The 17148-nt window shown below is 40.7% G+C and overlaps 1 protein-coding gene across 2 annotated transcripts in view; it reads left to right on the top strand.

The window, feature by feature from the left end:
- Nucleotides 1–17148, top strand: part of ADAMTS17 (ADAM metallopeptidase with thrombospondin type 1 motif 17) — a 327885-nt gene that overhangs the window by 293108 nt on the left and 17629 nt on the right. For both annotated transcript variants that reach the window (XM_053581837.1, XM_053581836.1), the window contains one exon: nucleotides 16343–16547. In XM_053581837.1, coding sequence (XP_053437812.1) covers nucleotides 16343–16547 — 205 coding nt within the window. The remainder of the gene's footprint in view (nucleotides 1–16342; nucleotides 16548–17148) is intronic.

Genomic DNA, 17148 nt, shown 5'->3' with positions numbered 1-17148 from the left:
AGGCTGTTTCCACATTTTGGCGATTGTAAATTCAGCTTCGATAAACAGTCTAGTGCAAGTGTCCGTATGGTAAAAGGATTTTTTTCTCTTCTGGGAGAAAGAAGCCCAGTAATGGGATTGCAGGATCAAATGGAAAGTCAAATTTGATTTCTTTGAGGGTTCTCCATACTTCCTTCCAAAAAGGTTGTACTAGTTTGCAGTCCCACCAGCAGTGTAAAAGTGTTCCCTTCTCTCCACATCCAGGCCAGCATCTACAGTTTTGAGATTTTGTGATGTTGGCCATTCTTACTGGGGTTAGATGGTATCTCAGGGTGGTTTCTCTAATAGATAGGGATGATGAACATTTTTTCATATGTTTGTTAACCATTTGTCTGTCTTCTTTAGAGAAGGTTCTATTCATGTCTCTTGCCTAGTGATTTAAGGGGTTGTTGGCTCTTTTTATGTTGATTAATTCGAATTCTCTGTAGATCCTAGTTATTAAGCTTTTGTCCAATTCAAAATATGTAAATATCCCTTCCCATTGTGTAGGTTGTCTATTTGCTTTGGTTCTTGTCTCCTTAGCTGTACAGAAGCTTTTGATGTTAATTAAGTCCCATTTGTTTATTGTTGTTGCAATTGCCATAGACATCTTCCTCATAAAGTCTTTCCCCAGGCAGATAGCTTCAAGTGTTTTCTCCACACTTTCCTTGAGGATTTTTATTGTTTTGTGTCTTAGATTTAAGTCCTTTATCCATCTTGAATCAATTTTAGTGAGTGCAGAAAGATGCAGGTTCAGTTTTAGTCTTTTACATGTGTTATCTAGTTCTCCCAGCACCATTTATTGAATAGGGATTCTTTCCCGCAATGTATGTTCTTATTTGGTTTATCAATAATTAGGTGGCTATAAAATGGTTTTCTGGTTTTCTATTTGGTTCCAGATGTCTATGCTCTATTTTTGTGCCACTACCATGCTGTTTTGATCACTATGGCCTTGTAGTACAGCCTAAAGTCTGGTAGGCTGATGCCTCTGGCTTTGTTTTTAATACTAAGAAATGCTTTGTCTATATGGGTTTTTTCTGGTTCCATAAAAAATGAAGAATTATTTTTTCCTAGTCTTGAAAGTATGATGTTGGTATTTTAATAAGGTTAGCACTAAATCTGTAGATTGCTTTGGGAAGGATAGACATTTTAACATCATTGATTTTTCCCAGCCATGAGCATGGTATGTTCTTCCATTTTTAATATCTTCTATTTCTTTTCTTAGGGCTTCGTAGTTTTCTTTATAGAAGTTCTTCACCTCTTTTGTGAGGCATATTCCTAGGTATTTCATTTTGTTTGAAGCTACTGAGAAGGGAATTTTGTCCTTGATTAGCTTCTCATCTTAGCTGTTATTGGCATATACAAAGGCTACTGAGTTGTGGACATTGATTTTATATCCTGAGACATTACTGTGTTTTTGATCACTTCCAGGAGTCTTATGGTTGAGTCTTTGGGGTTCTCTAAATATAAGATCACATCATCAGCAAAGAGGGAGTCTTATGGCTGGTCTTTGGGGTTCTCTAAATATAAGATCACATCATCTGCCCCAATGTGGATGCCCTTTATTTCCTTCTCTTGCCTGATTGTATTGCCTAGAACTTCCAGCACTATGTTGAATAGGAATGGTGCTAGAGGACAACCTTGTCTTGTTTGAGTTCTGAGTGGAAAAGCTTTTAGTTTTTTACTCCATTCATTATAATATTAGCTGTGGGTTTGTCATAGATGACTTCAATGACTTTGAGAAATGTGCTGCCAATGCCTATGTTCTAATTAGAAAAGGATATTAAATTTTATTAAATGCTTTTTCTGCATCTATTGAGAGGATCATAGATCTTTATTTTTGCTTCTGTTGATATGGTGAATTATGTTTATGGATTCGTATATGTTAAACCAGCCTGCATCCCTGGGATGAAACCTACTTGATCATGATGTATGATTTTTTTTAATGATCAGCTGTAATCTATTAGCTAGGATATTATTGAGAATTTTTGCATCTATATTTATTAGTGAAATTGGTCTGTAATTCTCCTTTTTATTTGGATCATGTGATACCAAAATTGTGATTGCTTCTATGAAGCAATCTTCATCAAATGTGTTGGGGAAGATTCCTTCCTCCTCAATTTTTTGGAATAATTTCTGCGGTATGGGTATAAGCTCTTCTTTGAAGGTTTGATAGAATTCTGGTGTGAAGCCATCTGGACTAGGGCTTTTTTTTGTTGGAAGATTTTTTTGTTATTGTTTCTTTGATCTCAGTGCTTGTAATTGGTCTGTTCAGAAGATTTATTTCTTCTTAATTAAGTCTAGGGAGAGGGTGTGATTCCAAGTATTGATCCATTTCCTCCACATTTTCAAATTTCTGGGCATAGAGTTTCTTATAGTATTTGGAGATGATCTTTTGTATCTCTGTGGCATCTGTTATTATTTCCCCATTATCATTCCTGATTGACGTTGCTAGAGATTTTACTTTTCTGTTTCTAGTTAGTCTGGCCAAAGGTTTATCTATTTTATTTATTTTTTTAAAAAACCAACTTTTTGTTTTGTTAATTTTCTGAATGATTTTTTTGTTTTCAATTTTATTAATCTCTGATTTAATTTTGGCTATTTCTTTTCTTTTGCTGGGATTAGGGTTAGATTGTTCTTCTTTTTTCAAATTCCATACGACCGTTTGCCAGTGTGCTGATGCATTCACTTTCTGTTTTTATTTATGTATTTATTTTAGAGACAGAGTCTTACTTTGTTGCCCTTGTTAGAGTGCTGTGGCATCACAGCTCACAGCAACCTCCAGTTCTTGGGCTTAGGCAATTCTCTTGCCTCAGCCTCCCGAGTAGCTGGGACTATAGGCGCCCACCACGATGCCTGGCTATTTGTTTTTTGTTTTTGTTTTTGTTTTTTTGCTGCAGTTTGGCCAGGGCTGGGTTTGAACCCACCCTCCTCGGTATATGGGGCCGGTGCCCTACTCACTGAGCCACAGGCACCCCCATACTTTCTGTTTTTTGATGGTAGGCATCTAGTACAATAAATTTTCCTCTCAGGTCTGCTTTTGCTATATCCCAGAGGTTTTGGTAACTTGTTTCTTCATTGTTGTTATGTTTGAGGAAATTAGCAGATTCCTCTTTTATCTCTTCCTGAACCCAACTATCACTCAACATAAGGTTGTTTAGTTTCCAAGACTCTGTGTGGGGATAAACATTTTTGTTGGAGTTGAGCTTTACCATTATAGCCTTGTGGTCTAAGAAGAGACATGGTATAATTTCTATTCCTATTAATTTGCTGAGGTTTGATTGGTATCCTAGGATTTGTATCCTAGAATGTGATCTATTTTGGATTATGCGCCATGAACTGATGAGAAAAACTATATTATTTTGCTTTAGGATGGTGTATTCTGTATATGTTTATTAATCCCATTTATTCTAGGGTCACATTTAAGACCTATGTATCCTTGTTTAGTTTCTGTTTACAGGATCTGTACAGTTCTGTCAGAGGGGTATCGAAGTCCCTGACTATTAAGGAGTTATGGGATATATTGCTCAGACCCCTCAAGGTCTGTTTCATATATCTGGGAGCATTTAAGTTGGGTGCATAAATGTTTAAAATTGAGATGTCTTCTTCTTGTATTGCTCCTTTGACCAGTATGAAGTGTTCATCTTTGTCTTGTTTTTTTTTTTTTGGGGGGGGGGGGGCTATTTTTGGCTGGAGCTGGATTTGAACACACCACCTCTGGCATATGGGGCCGGTGACCTACTCCTTTGAGCCACAGGCGCTGCCCCCCATTTTTGTCTTTCTTAACTAAAGTTACTTTGAATCGCTTGTATCTGAGAATAAGATTGCAACCCCTTTTCTTCTGATTTCCATTTGCTTGAAACACTGTTTTCCATTCCTTAACCCTGAGTCTTGATTTGTCCTTCAGGGCTAGGTGTGTCTTCTAGAGACAGCATATGGATGGCTTGTGTTGTTTTATTTCATCAGCCACCCTGTGCCTCTTCAGTGGAGAATTCAATCCATTGACATTTATCGAGAGTATCAATAAGTGTGGTGGAATTTTATTTATCTTATTATGAGATAGTTTGTTGTGTATATTTATCCTTTGTGCCATTGTAGAAACTAAGCTCTGCCTTTGGCTTCTAGGTGTTTACTTTGATGGTGGTCCATTGTGATGTTCAGTACTGAGAATAGGTCTAAGTATTTTCCTGTAGAGTTGGTCTTCTTGTGATTAAATTTCCTCAGTGCTTGTATATCTGCAAAAGATTTGATTTCTCCATCAATGTTTAAGCTAAGTTTAGCAGGATACAGGATTCTGGGCTGAAAATTATTTTATTTAAGGATGTTAAAGGTAGATGATCTTGCTATTCTGGCCTAGAAAGTTTCAGTTGAAAAGCCTGATGTCATCCTAATGGCTCTGCCCCTGGAGGTCAATTAGCACTTATTACTAGCTACTTGCAGAATTTTCTCCTTCATCTTGACTTTGGACAGGTTCATTACAATGTCTCTTGCAGAGGCTCTGTTAGAATTGAGGTAACCCTGTGTTCAATATCCATCTGAAAGGAGTGAATCAAGTTCTTTAGTAAAACTTGGGAAGTTTTCATTTATGATAGTCTCCAGTAGGGCTTCCATATCTTTAGGACAATCTTCTTCCCCTTCAGGGATTCCTATTATCCATACATTTGAATGCTTCATGTCATGTCATAGTTCTCTAAGTGTCTGCTTTGCTTTCTCTTTTCTGGCTCTGTAACTACCTGTGTTAACTCAGAGACTTTATCCTCTAACTCTGATGTTCTTTCTTCTCCATGGTCTAATCTATTTTTGATACTTTCTCCTGCTTCTTTAAATTCCCTGACTGTCTCCTTCATTTCCTTAAGCTCATCCATATATTTTCTATATCTCTCTTCTGACTTTTGGTTCTGTCTTTCTATTTTCTCCTCAATTCCCTTTATTGTCTTAATTATCCATATTTTAAATTCCCTTTCTGTCAGATTCATTAATTCTTTTTTTTATTAAGTCTTTTGTACATAGGTCATAAATACATTTATGCCCATTTCAGTGAGTTGATTATTTGTACAAATTTGAGTGCTTACATCATACTAATCAGCACAGCTTTCATCTCATTTACCCAATTATAGCTTTAGGACATTTGTGTTCTAATGATAGAACCAACTTGTACTTGCAATGTGCTCCATAGTTGTGGTCCCCCTACTATCCCAGCCACCCCATCCCCATCCCTCACCCTCCCCTTTCCTCCTTCATCATAGCCTAAAGTTGTATTTCATTTTTCATATGCAAGTGTGAGTTATTATAAATTGGTTTCACAGTAGTACTGAGTACATTGGATACTTTTTTTTCCATACCTGAGATACTTTGCTAAGAAGAATATTTTTCAGCTCCATCCATGTAAACATAAAGGAGGTAAAGTCTCCATTTTTTTTACTGCTGCATAATATTCCATGGTATACATATACCACAATTTATTAATCCATTCATGGGTCAATGGGCACTTGGACTTCTTCCATGACTTGGCAATTATGAATTGAGCTGCAATGAACAATCTGGTGCAAATATCTTTATTGCCAAATGATTGTTGGTCCTTTGGGTATACACCTAGAAGAGAAATTGCAGGATCAAATGGCAGGTCTACATTTAGATCCCTGAGTGTTCTCCAAACTTCCTTCCAAAAGAAACATACTAGCTTGCATTCCCACCAGCAGGGCAGAAGTGTTCCCTTTTCTCCACATCCACGCCAACATCTGTTGTTTTGGGATTTTGTGATGTGGGCTACTCTTACTGGAGTTAGATGGTATCTCAGAGTAGTTTTGGTTTGCATTTCTCTGATGACTAAAGATGATGAGCATTTATTCATCTGTCTGTAGTCCATGCGCCTGTCTTCTTCAGAGAAGCTTCTGTTCATGTCTCTTGCCCACAATGAAATGAGATCACTTGTTTTTTGCTTAGTAATAAATTTGAAGAAACACTTGAGAAAATTGGCCTGGGAGAATACTTCATAAGGAAGACACCCCAGGCAATTGAAGCAACATCAAAAATGCATTACTGGGATCTGATCAAATTAAAAAGCTTCTGCACTGCCAAGAACACACTAAGTAAAACAAATAGCCTTCAGAATGGGAGAGGATTTTTGCAAGTTATACTACCGACAAAAGTCTAATAACCAGAGTCGACAGATTCATTAATTCTTTACAGTATGAGTCTTCTGTAAAAGATGCCTCATGGTCCCTGGGAGGAGTTGCTCTGTTTTGTTTTTTCATGGTGCCTGAATTTTTCTGTTGGTTCCTCCTCATGTGTGCTTTCTTCTTGTTCACCTGTTCCTGCACTTTTTTCCTTCTCAATTCCTCCTTTGCTTCAAATTACCTTGTCTCAGAGTTTATGTGATAAAGAGACCTCTTGGTGTGAGGCCAAAATGGGGAGAAAGGTAAAGAGCAGGCAGGGAGAAACAGGGGGGAAAGAAAGAGTAAAAGAGAAGAAAGAATAAAAGAAAAGGGGGAAAAAAAGGGAAGGAGGAATAACAGAAGAATGAAGAGGAAAAAATACTTAGAGAACCGGAGAGAAGGTGGTCAGGAAGAAAGGCTTAGATTAACGGATAAAATGGTATTGATCAGGAGGGTGCTAAGGTCATGCTTGTAACTCAGGGTTTTGAGAGGGCTGGACTGGGAGGGTTCCTAAAAATCAGATGATCTTTACCAGCCTGAGCAGAGCCAGACTCTTCCTCTGCTGAAACTAGGAAGGAAAGAATAGGGGAAAGAAAAAAACACTAAGGAAAAATTAAGTAAGAATGAAAACGAAATAAAGAAATTCTGCAGCATAGTCTGACCAATACTATCTTCCTAGTGCCAGAGGTAGGAAGGTCTCTTAGCCCCCAGGAGCCTGATCACTGCTGTGGCCTACCTGCCAGACCACAGCTGTGTCCTCTCAGCTCTCAGCAAACAAACAAACAAAAAGAAATAATATTAAGATAAGAAAAGATAAAGGGGAGCTGCGCCGGGACCCTCCCGGACCTCCAGAAGAGCTGCGCCACGACCCATGATCCGCACCCTCCTGGAACTCCGGAAGAAATGTGCCACAACCGGCAATCATCACCCTCCTGGACCCCGGTAAGAGCTGCGCCAGGACCCCCCAGACCTCTGGAAGAGCTGAGCCAGGACCCGCGATCAACACCCTTCCGAACCTCCAGAAGAGCTGCGCTGGGACCCACGATCAGCACCCTCCCAAACCTCTGGAAGAGCTGTGCCCACCCAGACCCCAGTAAGAGATGCACCGGGAACCACTACCCCACCCACTGGGCCTCCCCACATCCTGACCAGGAACTCTGGGAGCCACACAACCCTGCATCCTCCCGCCTGTACCCTTCCTGCCTCCACACCAGCCCGCTCATCTGGCCAGGGACTCTGGTAGCCGGTGCCCTCCGGAACCCACCCTGCCTGTGCACGGAGTCCTTCTCCTGGCCAGAGGCTCCTATAGCCTTGGGCCGTCTGTGCGAAAGTCACTGGGTGCCAGGCACTGCCAGAATCATGTGCACCACCCCCCGCCCTGTTGCTGGATCCAGGGGTGTCACACTCCAGAGCTACTCCCACAAAAAGAACTCCCTGGCTGGGGCAGCCCCAGAAGAGCTACACAGGGTCACTCCCTACAAAGATCCAGCAACAATAAGAGTGATCCCCCCAGGGTCTAATCTCAGAGAAACAACACCCCAACTCTGAGGACAGCCAGAGGCAATGGTGAAAAATAATCATGAGATGAAAGCAAAGGAAAACCTCTGGCAATATCAGAGTAGATCAACTCCCCCAAGGAACAATGGGTCAGACACAGCACAAGATCCCATACACAAACAAATACCTGAGATGTCAGAAATCGAATTCAGAATCTGGATAGCAAATAAGATCGAATTAGAATTCCAAGCAGTAACCCAAAAGATGTCTCAAAAATTCAACGAATTCAAAGACTAAATGACCAAAGATTTTGACACATTGAGACAAGAAGTTGCAGCCTTCAAAGATCTGAGAAACACAATAGAATCCCTCAGTAATGGAATGGAGTAAGCAGAAGAAAGGATTTCTGACATTGAAGACAAAGTTTTAGAACGCTCCCAAACTCTCAAAGAGGAAGAGAAATGGAGGGCAAAAACAGATCACTCTCTCAGAGAGCTCTGGGATAATTTGAAGAAAACCAATATTATCTTATAGGGATTCCTGAAAGCAATGAAGCGGCTTCACAAGGCACAGAGTCTCTTCTCCATAAGATTATGAAAGAGAACTTTCCAGACATGCCAAGAGATTGTTTTTATTTTTTTGGATTTTGGCCGGGGCTAGGTTTGAATCCGCCACCTCCGGCATATGGGACCGGCGCCCTACTCCTTGAGCCACAGGCGCCGCCTGAGATTCTGAAATTCAGATAGCTGACAGTTTCAGAACTCCAGCACAACACAACCCAAATAAGACATCCCCCAGACACATCATAATCAATTTCACTAAAGTTAATATGAAGGAGAAAATTCTGAAAGCAGCCAGATGAAAGAAAACCATCACCTACAAGGGCAAGAATATTAAAATAACTGCAGATCTCTCTGCTGAAACCTTTCAAGATAGAAGAGGATGGTCATCGACTTTTAATCTCCTAAAACAAAATAACTATCAACCCAGGATCCTATACCCAGCTAAATTGAGTTTCATTTATGATGGGGAAATTAAATACTTTAATGACATTCACATGTTGAAGAAATTTGCACAACTAAACCAGCTCTCCAGGATATTCTCAGACCTATCCTCCATAAAGACCAGTGTAATCCTCCACCACAAAAGTAAACCCACCCAGAAAATTTTGATCAAATTCCAACTTCCACAGTTGTAAAAGGATTAAAAATGTCCACCAGACTCTCGAAAGGCTTATCAATATTCTCAATTAATGTGAATGGTTTAAATTGTCCACTAAAGAAGCACAGGTTGGCTGACTGGTTACAAAAACTCAAACCAGATATCTGCTGCATACAAGAATCTCATGTTACATTAAAAGACAAATATAGACTCAAGGTGAAGGGATGATCATCTATACTCCAGACAAATGGAAAGCAGAAAAAAGGAGACGTTGCAATCCTATTCACAGATGCAATACGCTTTAAACCAACCAAAATAAGGAAGGATAAGGATGGACACTTCATATTTGTTAAAGGTAATACTCAATATGATGAGATTACAATTATTAATATTTATGCACCCACCAGAACGCACCTCAATTTATAAGAGAAACTCTAACAGACATGAACAACTTGATTTCCTCCAGTTCCATAGTAGTTGGAGATTTTAACACCCCTTTAGCAGTGCTGGATAGATCCTCCAAGAAGAAGCTAATCAAAGAAATTTTAGATTTAAACTTAACCCTTCAACATCCGGACTTAACAGACATCTACAGAACATTTCATCCCAACAAAACTGAATATGCATTCTTCTCATGAGCCCACGGAACATAGTCCAAAATCGACCACATCCTAGGCCACAAATCTAACCTCAGCAAATTTTTAAAAATAGAAATTATTCCTTGCATCTTCTCAGACCATCATGGAATAAAAGTTGAACTCAATAACAACAGGAAACTGCTTACCCATTCAAGAACATGGAAGCTAAATAACCTTATGCTGAAGGATAAATGGGTTATAGACGAGATTAAGAAGGAAATCGCTAAATTTTTGGAACAAAACAACAATCAAGACACGAATTATCAGAACCTCTGGGATACTGCAAAGGCAGTCCTAAGAGGGAAATTTATAGCACTGCAAGCCTTCATCAAGAAAACAGAAAGAGAGGAAGTTAATAACTTAATGGGACATCTCAAGCAACTTTAGAAGGAAGAACACTCCAACTCCAAACCCAGCAGAAGAAAAGAAATAACCAAAATCAGAGCAGAATTAAATGAAATTGAAAACAAAAGAATTATACAACAGATCAATTAATCCAAAAGTTGGTTTTTTGAAAAGGTCAATAAAATAGATAAACCTTTAGCCAACCTAACCAGGAAAAAAAGAGTTAAATCTCTAATTTCATCAATCAGAAATGGTAAAGATTAAATAACAACAGACCACTCAGAAATTCAAAAAATCCTTAACAAATAATGCAAGAAACTTTACTCTCAGAAATATGAAAATCTGAAAGAACTCAACCAATACTTGGAAGTATACCACCTACCAAGACTTAGCCAGAACGAAGTGGAAATGTTGAACAGGCCTATATCAAGTTCTGAAATAGCACCAACTATACAAAATCTCCCTAAAAAGAAAAGCCCAGGACCAGATGTCTTTACATCAGAATTCTACCAAACCTTTAAAGAAGAACTAGTCCCTATATTACTAAACCTCTTCCAAAATATAGAAAGAGAAGGAATATTACCCAACACATTCTATGAAGCAAACATCACCTTGATCCCTAAACTAGGGAAAGACCCAACAAGGAAAGAAAATTATAGACCAATATCACTAATCAATATTGATGCTAAAATACTCAATAAGATCCTAACAAACAGAATCCAACAACACATCAAAAAAATTTTACACCATGACCAAGTGGGATTTATCCCAGGCTCTCAAGGCTGGTTCAATATACGTAAATCTATAAATGTAATTCAGCACATAAACAAACTAAAAAGTAAAGACCATATGATTCTCTCAATTAATGCAGAAAAAGCTTTTGATAATATCCAGCATCCCTTCTTGATCAGAACACTCAAGAAAATGGGTATAGAAGGGACATTTCTTAAACTAATAGAGGCCATCTACAGCAAACCCACAGCCAATATCGTATTGAATGGAGTTAAATTGAAATCATTTCCACTTATATCAGGAACCAGGCAAGGTTGCCCATTGTCTCCATTGCTCTTTAATATTGTAATGGAAGTTTTAGCCATTGCAATTAGGGAAGAAAAGGTGATCAAGGGTATCCACATAGAGTCAGAAGAGATCAAATTTTCACTCTTCGTAGATGACATGATCATATATCTGGAAAACACTAGGGATTCTACTACAAAACTTTTAGAAGTCATCAAGGAATATAGCAATATTCAAATCAACACCCATAAATCTGTAGCCTTTATATATACCAACAATAGCCAAGCCAAAAAAACAGTCAAGGACTCTATTTCTTTCACAGTAGTGCCAAAGACGATGAAATATTTGGGAGTATACCTAACAAAGAACGTGAAAGATCTCTAAAGAGAACTATGAAACTTTAAGAAAAGAAATAGCTGAAGATGTTAACAAATGGAAAAACATACCATGCTCATGGCTGGGAAGAATCAACATCGTTAAAATGTCTATACTATCCAAAGCAATATATAATTTTAATGCAATTCCTATCAAAGCTACATTGTCATATTTTAAAGATCTTGAAAAAATAATACTTCGTTTTATGTGGAATCAGAAAAAACCTTGAATAGCCAAAACATTACTCAGAAATAAAAACAAAGCAAGAGGAATCACGCTACCAGACCTGAGACTATACTATAAATCGATAGTGATCAAAACAGCATGGTACTGGCACAGAAACAGAGAAGTAGATGTCTGGAACAGAATAGAGAACCAAGAGTTGAATCCAGCTACTTCCTGTTATTTCATCTTTGACAAGCCAATTAAAAACATTCAGTGGGAAAAAGATTCCCTATTTAACAAATGGTGCTGGGTGAACTGGCTGGCGACCTGTAAAAGACTGAAACTGGACCCACACCTTTCACCATTAACTAAGATAGACTCTCACTGGATAAAAGATTTAAACTTAAGACATGAAACTATAAAAATACTTGAAGAAAGTGCAGGGAAAACTCTTGAAAGAATAGGCCTGGGTGAATATTTTATGAGGAGGACTCCCCAGGCAATTGAAGCAGTATCAAAAATACATTACTGGGACCTGATCAGACTAAAAAGCTTCTGCACAGCCAAGAACATAGTAAGTAAAGCAAGCAGACAGCCCTCAGAATGGGAGAAAATATTTGCAGGTTATACCTCCAATAAAGGTTTAATAATCAAAATCCACAGAGAACTCAAACGTATTAGCAAGAAAAGAACAAGTGATACCATCTCAGGGTGGGCAAAGGACTTGAAAAGAAACTTCTCTAAAGAAGACAGATGCATGATCTACAAACACATGAAAAAGCTCATCATCCTTAATCATCAGAGAAATGCAAATCAAAACTACTTTGGGATATCACCTAACCCCAGTAAGAGTAGCCCACATAACCAAACCCCCAAACCAGAGATGTTGGCATGGATGTGGAGAAAAGGGCACACTTCTACACTGCTGATGGGAATGCACACTAATATGTTCCTTCTGGAAGGATGTTTGGAGAATACTTAGAGACCTAAAAATAGACCTGCCATTCGATCCTATAATTCCTCTACTAGGTTTATACCCAGAAGACCAAAAGTCACAATATAACAAAGACATCTGTACCAGAATGTTTATTGCAGCCCAATTCATAATTGCTAAGTTGTGGAAGAAGCCCAAGTGCCCATCGACCCTCGAATGGACTAGAAAATTGTGGTACATGTATACCATGGAATATTATGGAGCCTTAAAGAAATATGGAGACTTTACCTCTTTCATGCTTACATGGATGGAGCTGGAACATATTCTTCTTAGCAAATTATCTGAGGAATGGAAGAAAAAGCATCCAATGTACTCAACCCTACTATGAAGCTAATTTATAGCTTTCATATGAAGGCTATAATCCAACTATAGCACAAGAATATGGGGAAAGGGCCAAGGGAAAGGAAGGGAGGGGGGATGTCAGGGTGGAGGGAGGGTATTGGATGGGGCCACACCTACGGTACATCTTAGAATGGGTGAAACTTACTAAAGGCAGAATACAAATGTCTACATACAATAACTAAGAAAATGCCATGAAGGCTACGTTGAACAGTTTGATGAGAATATTTCAGATTGTATATAAAACCAGCACATTGTACCCCTTGATTGCACAAATGTACACAGCTATGATTTAACAGTAAAAAATTTAAAAAAAAAAGAAGAGATAAAGGAAATTAAAAATACCATTGTATCTAATAGAGGAGAGAGAGGGAAGTGGAGTAAAGAATGAAAGAAGAAAGATAAAAAAAAGGGAGGGGATATCTTAGCTGTTCCAAAGACGAGAAAGGTAGAAGAGTCTCTGTTCAAAGAGAGAATGTACTGGCGTGAAACATGGAGAGAATAAATGAGGCTAAAATACTGTAACCAAAAAATACAAGAGCTCTTGCTTTTGATGAAAGTAAAAATAGAGGTTAAGGAAAGAACTAACCATACAAATAAGCAAGTAACAGAACACATCAACACAACATATGAAAAAGCTCTAAAAAAACAAAAATAAGCGGGCAGCGCCTGTGGCTCAGTGAGTAGGGCGCCGGCCCCATATGCCGAGGGTGGCGGGTTCAAGCCCAGCCCCGGCCAAACTGCAACCAAAAAATAGCCGGGCGTTGTGGCGGGCGCCTGTAGTCCCAGCTGCTCGGGAGGCTGAGGCAAGAGAATTGCGTAAGCCCAAGAGTTAAGAGGTTGCTGTGAGCCGTGTGACGCCACGGCACTCTACCTGAGGGCGGTACAGTGAGACTCTGTCTCTACAAAAAAAAAAAAAAAAGCAACCTCAGTAACAAATAAACAAAGGAACAATAATAATAAAAAGGAGAAAATACTAACAAGAAGGAAAAAATAAAATAAAAAACTAATTATATATATACATATATACACATAAAAGTGTGTGTATATAGTGAGAGGGTCTGACTTTAGTAGGAATATATTTGTGTTGTAATATATTACCAGGACATCAGGTGGCACTGTGGTTTTAGGGGGCAGCTAGTCACCCATAGCTCAATGGTTAGAATGCCAGCCTCGTGTTCTGAGGCTGACGGTTCGAACCCAGTCTGGGTCTGCCAAACAAAAAATCCCCCAACTCTGAACATATTGAATTGTTCATTCTTTAAATGGATGCATTGTATGGTATGTGAATTATATTTTCATGAAGCTGCTAAAAAATGGCTTTGCCATTTTAATGTCTGACCTTGTACAAGCCACTTATCTACTCTGTGCCTTGATTTTCTCATCTGTAGAATGGCTCTGCGTAGGATCATTGCAAGAATCAGATAAATTAAATCATGTCGAGCACTTAGAACATTGCCTAGTACATAGGAAGCTCTCCAAAATGTAATATCCAGAAAAACTATTTTAGAAACATATTTCTGTAAACCATATTTTAGCAAAGTTTAGAAGCCCTTTTTTCTTTACCCCCTGCTTCTTCCTTTCCTTTCTCCCTTTCTTTATTTCTCTTTTCTTTCCCCAGCAAATGAGCAAGAAACACAATGGTCCTAGGACCTTTTAGGGAAAACACGGGAAGATCTCAGATCCTGGGAAGTGGCTTATCTCAATTTTCAGGGTTGAATGAATATACCCAAGCCTAGAAATGAGTGTTTTTTTAATTAGTATTTAAGGCTAAAAGTTGTTTTTGTTGTTGTTTTTGGGTTTTTTTGCAGCTACAGCTCTGGCACATTTTAATTTATTTTTATTTTTTAATTATTTTTTATTAAATCATAACTTTGTACATTGATGCATTTATGGGGTTCAGGCTACTGCTTCGATATACAAATGTTTACATTGAACTAAGTAACACTTTCAGTAGTCCTCATTATTAAGCCTACAGGGAAGAACTTTCTCTGCCCTGCCGGGCCTCTGTGCAAGCAGAAATACCTGCTTCTAGAAAAGCTCACATTCACAGACCAGCACATCACTCCTTATGATGCGCTTCAGATTTTCATTTCCTCTTTTAAAAAACAAATATGTGAATAATATTACTTTTCAGGGAAATATATATGAGAACTCATAATTCTCAAGTTTTAAGTGGAGAGAGGTCAAGTCCAACCCTTACGTGCAGCTGTAAAGCATCCCTCTGTGTCCCCTGGGAAGGCATCACAGCCCAGCTCATTAAGTCACAGTGCACCTCCTCACCCCGCTCCTTCTTTGCAGACATCTGTTCAATAAAAGAAGCCATGTAGCTTCAGAGATGATATACAGCACATGTTAAAGTTGGGTTTTGATCATTCTCATAACAGAGTTGCTGGCTGCAGTCTGCCATGAACCGTGGGAGGAACACAGTCTCTGGCAGACAGGAGAGGCCAATGCTGCCCAGAGTCCTTTAGGGAGTTTGTTGGGCGGGGCCTGGGAGCATGACATCCTGGTTCACCAGCCTCTGTCATGTCACCTCCCAGCCCCCTACTGCCCACAGCACACAAGGTGAATGGAGTTGCAGGTGCCCTGGGGAAGGTCTTGTCTCCCACAGTAAAGTAGAACAAAGTGTTTGCTTTCCCTGGGCCAGATGTTCACAGCCCCGTGGCCAGTGGCCCTGCATGGCCTCTGCTGGGTCTCTGCCTGCTGGGCGCTTATCATCCAGTTCTCACAGACACAGTAACTGCAACAATGGCTGAAATCTAGGCGGGCTTGCATGTACCCACCATCATTGTAAGCAGTTTACAGATGATATACTGTTTGTCCTCCCGACTGCACCCCAAGGCAAGCGTCATCATTCACATCCCTGCCACATAAGCAGTGGGACCCAGAAGAGAAAGAGTGTCACTTGAGTTAGGCCCTCAAGCCTGAGGACAGAGTGATGAGCCTGCCACGGGGATTGGAAATTAGTTCCAAAGGAGGTGGCCTGGGTCCAGAGGAAAAGGGTCGGGTGAAGGGACTGAGCCAGGCAGCTCTGTCTTCTCAGCCCTACAGACACCTGCACCACTGCCAGGTCCTTTAAGGCACTGCCATGTCTCACGTAGACCCTCACGGGAGCCCACTCCCAGGTCTCGCCACCGCTGCTCTTGCCCACTATAAACTGTGTCCACACCCACCAACTCTGTGTCCACACAGAGCCCAAAGGGCTTTCTTGGAGCTGGAGGGGCATGTCACTTCTCTCTCAAAACCCCAGAACACCACCTTATTCAGACAAGAACCACAGGGGCTGGCAGCACCCAGGTGTCTTGCCCTTTGCCTCCCACATCCCCTTGCTCCTCCGCTCCCTCTCTCTCCCAGCTGCTCTGGACTCCTTGTCGCTGTTCCACCAGGGCCTTGGCACCGTCTGTGCCCTCTGCCTGGAAGCCTTTCTCCAGATAGCTGTGGGCCTACTCCCTCCCAGGCCCTGCTCAGATGTCAGCTCACCTGCTCTGCTTCAGTGCTCCAGAATTCTTCCCAGAGCTCCAGTCTGTCCCCTCTCTCCTACACAGGCCCATGATTCCATGATCCGTCTGGAAGGCCTCAGGGAAGCTGTCCTCTTGTCTCAGTCATTCTCTCTCTGTCTTTCCTCCCTCTGGCAGGTGGGTGGCAGGCCCGTGGAGCACCTGCTCGGCAACCTGTGAGAAGGGCTTCCAGCACCGGGAGGTGACCTGCGTGTACCAACTGCAGAATGGCACACACATCGCCACACGGCCCATCTACTGCCCAGGCCCCCGGCCAGCACCGGTGCAGAGCTGCGAAGGTCAGGACTGCCTGTCCATCTGGGAGGCGTCTGAGTGGTCACAGGTGGGTGCTTGGGTTTGCTGCTGGGGCTAAAATCACCATTAGAGCTTCCAGGCCTCGTCCACAGGAACCGCAACACAGCACCTGTCACCCATGGTGTTTATGACAGGTTTCCTCGCATCACAGCCCTCACCCGCCCAGAGGCCTGCTCAAAGTTAGACTCTAGTTCACATACTCTCAAATTCAATCTGACATTACAACATGGCTGCAAAAGCAAGAACATGTCTGGTACTCACCATGTGTTCGTGTTTGTACATATTGACACCACAGTGAAAGTACTATTTGATCTCATTTCCCACAGCAGTTGTCACACAAAGGTGGCTAGACAGACTCCCACTGACCTTTCCATTCTCTGTTGGGCACTTCTGCACTGCAATGTGGTCAGGCTGGGAAGGCCTCCCGGCTTCCCTTTAACTCCGCAGCAGTGTGTAGGCTGCATGAGTGGGATGCCAGTGGGGACAGCTTTTAGTGTACAAGTCACAAGTACAAATCCCATGCCATGAAACATTTTGGAAAGGGTTCGATACAACCTAACATCTGCATTTTGAAGGCTGGTCCTGGGAAGATGACTGTGTCTTTGGTAATGTCATCCTTCTGGGCTTTG

Source organism: Nycticebus coucang, chromosome 2, assembly GCF_027406575.1.
Source record: "Nycticebus coucang isolate mNycCou1 chromosome 2, mNycCou1.pri, whole genome shotgun sequence".
Classification (NCBI taxonomy): Eukaryota; Metazoa; Chordata; class Mammalia; order Primates; family Lorisidae; genus Nycticebus; species Nycticebus coucang.
Note: the sequence above shows the minus strand (reverse complement) of the source record. Positions and strands in the feature narration are given on the sequence as shown.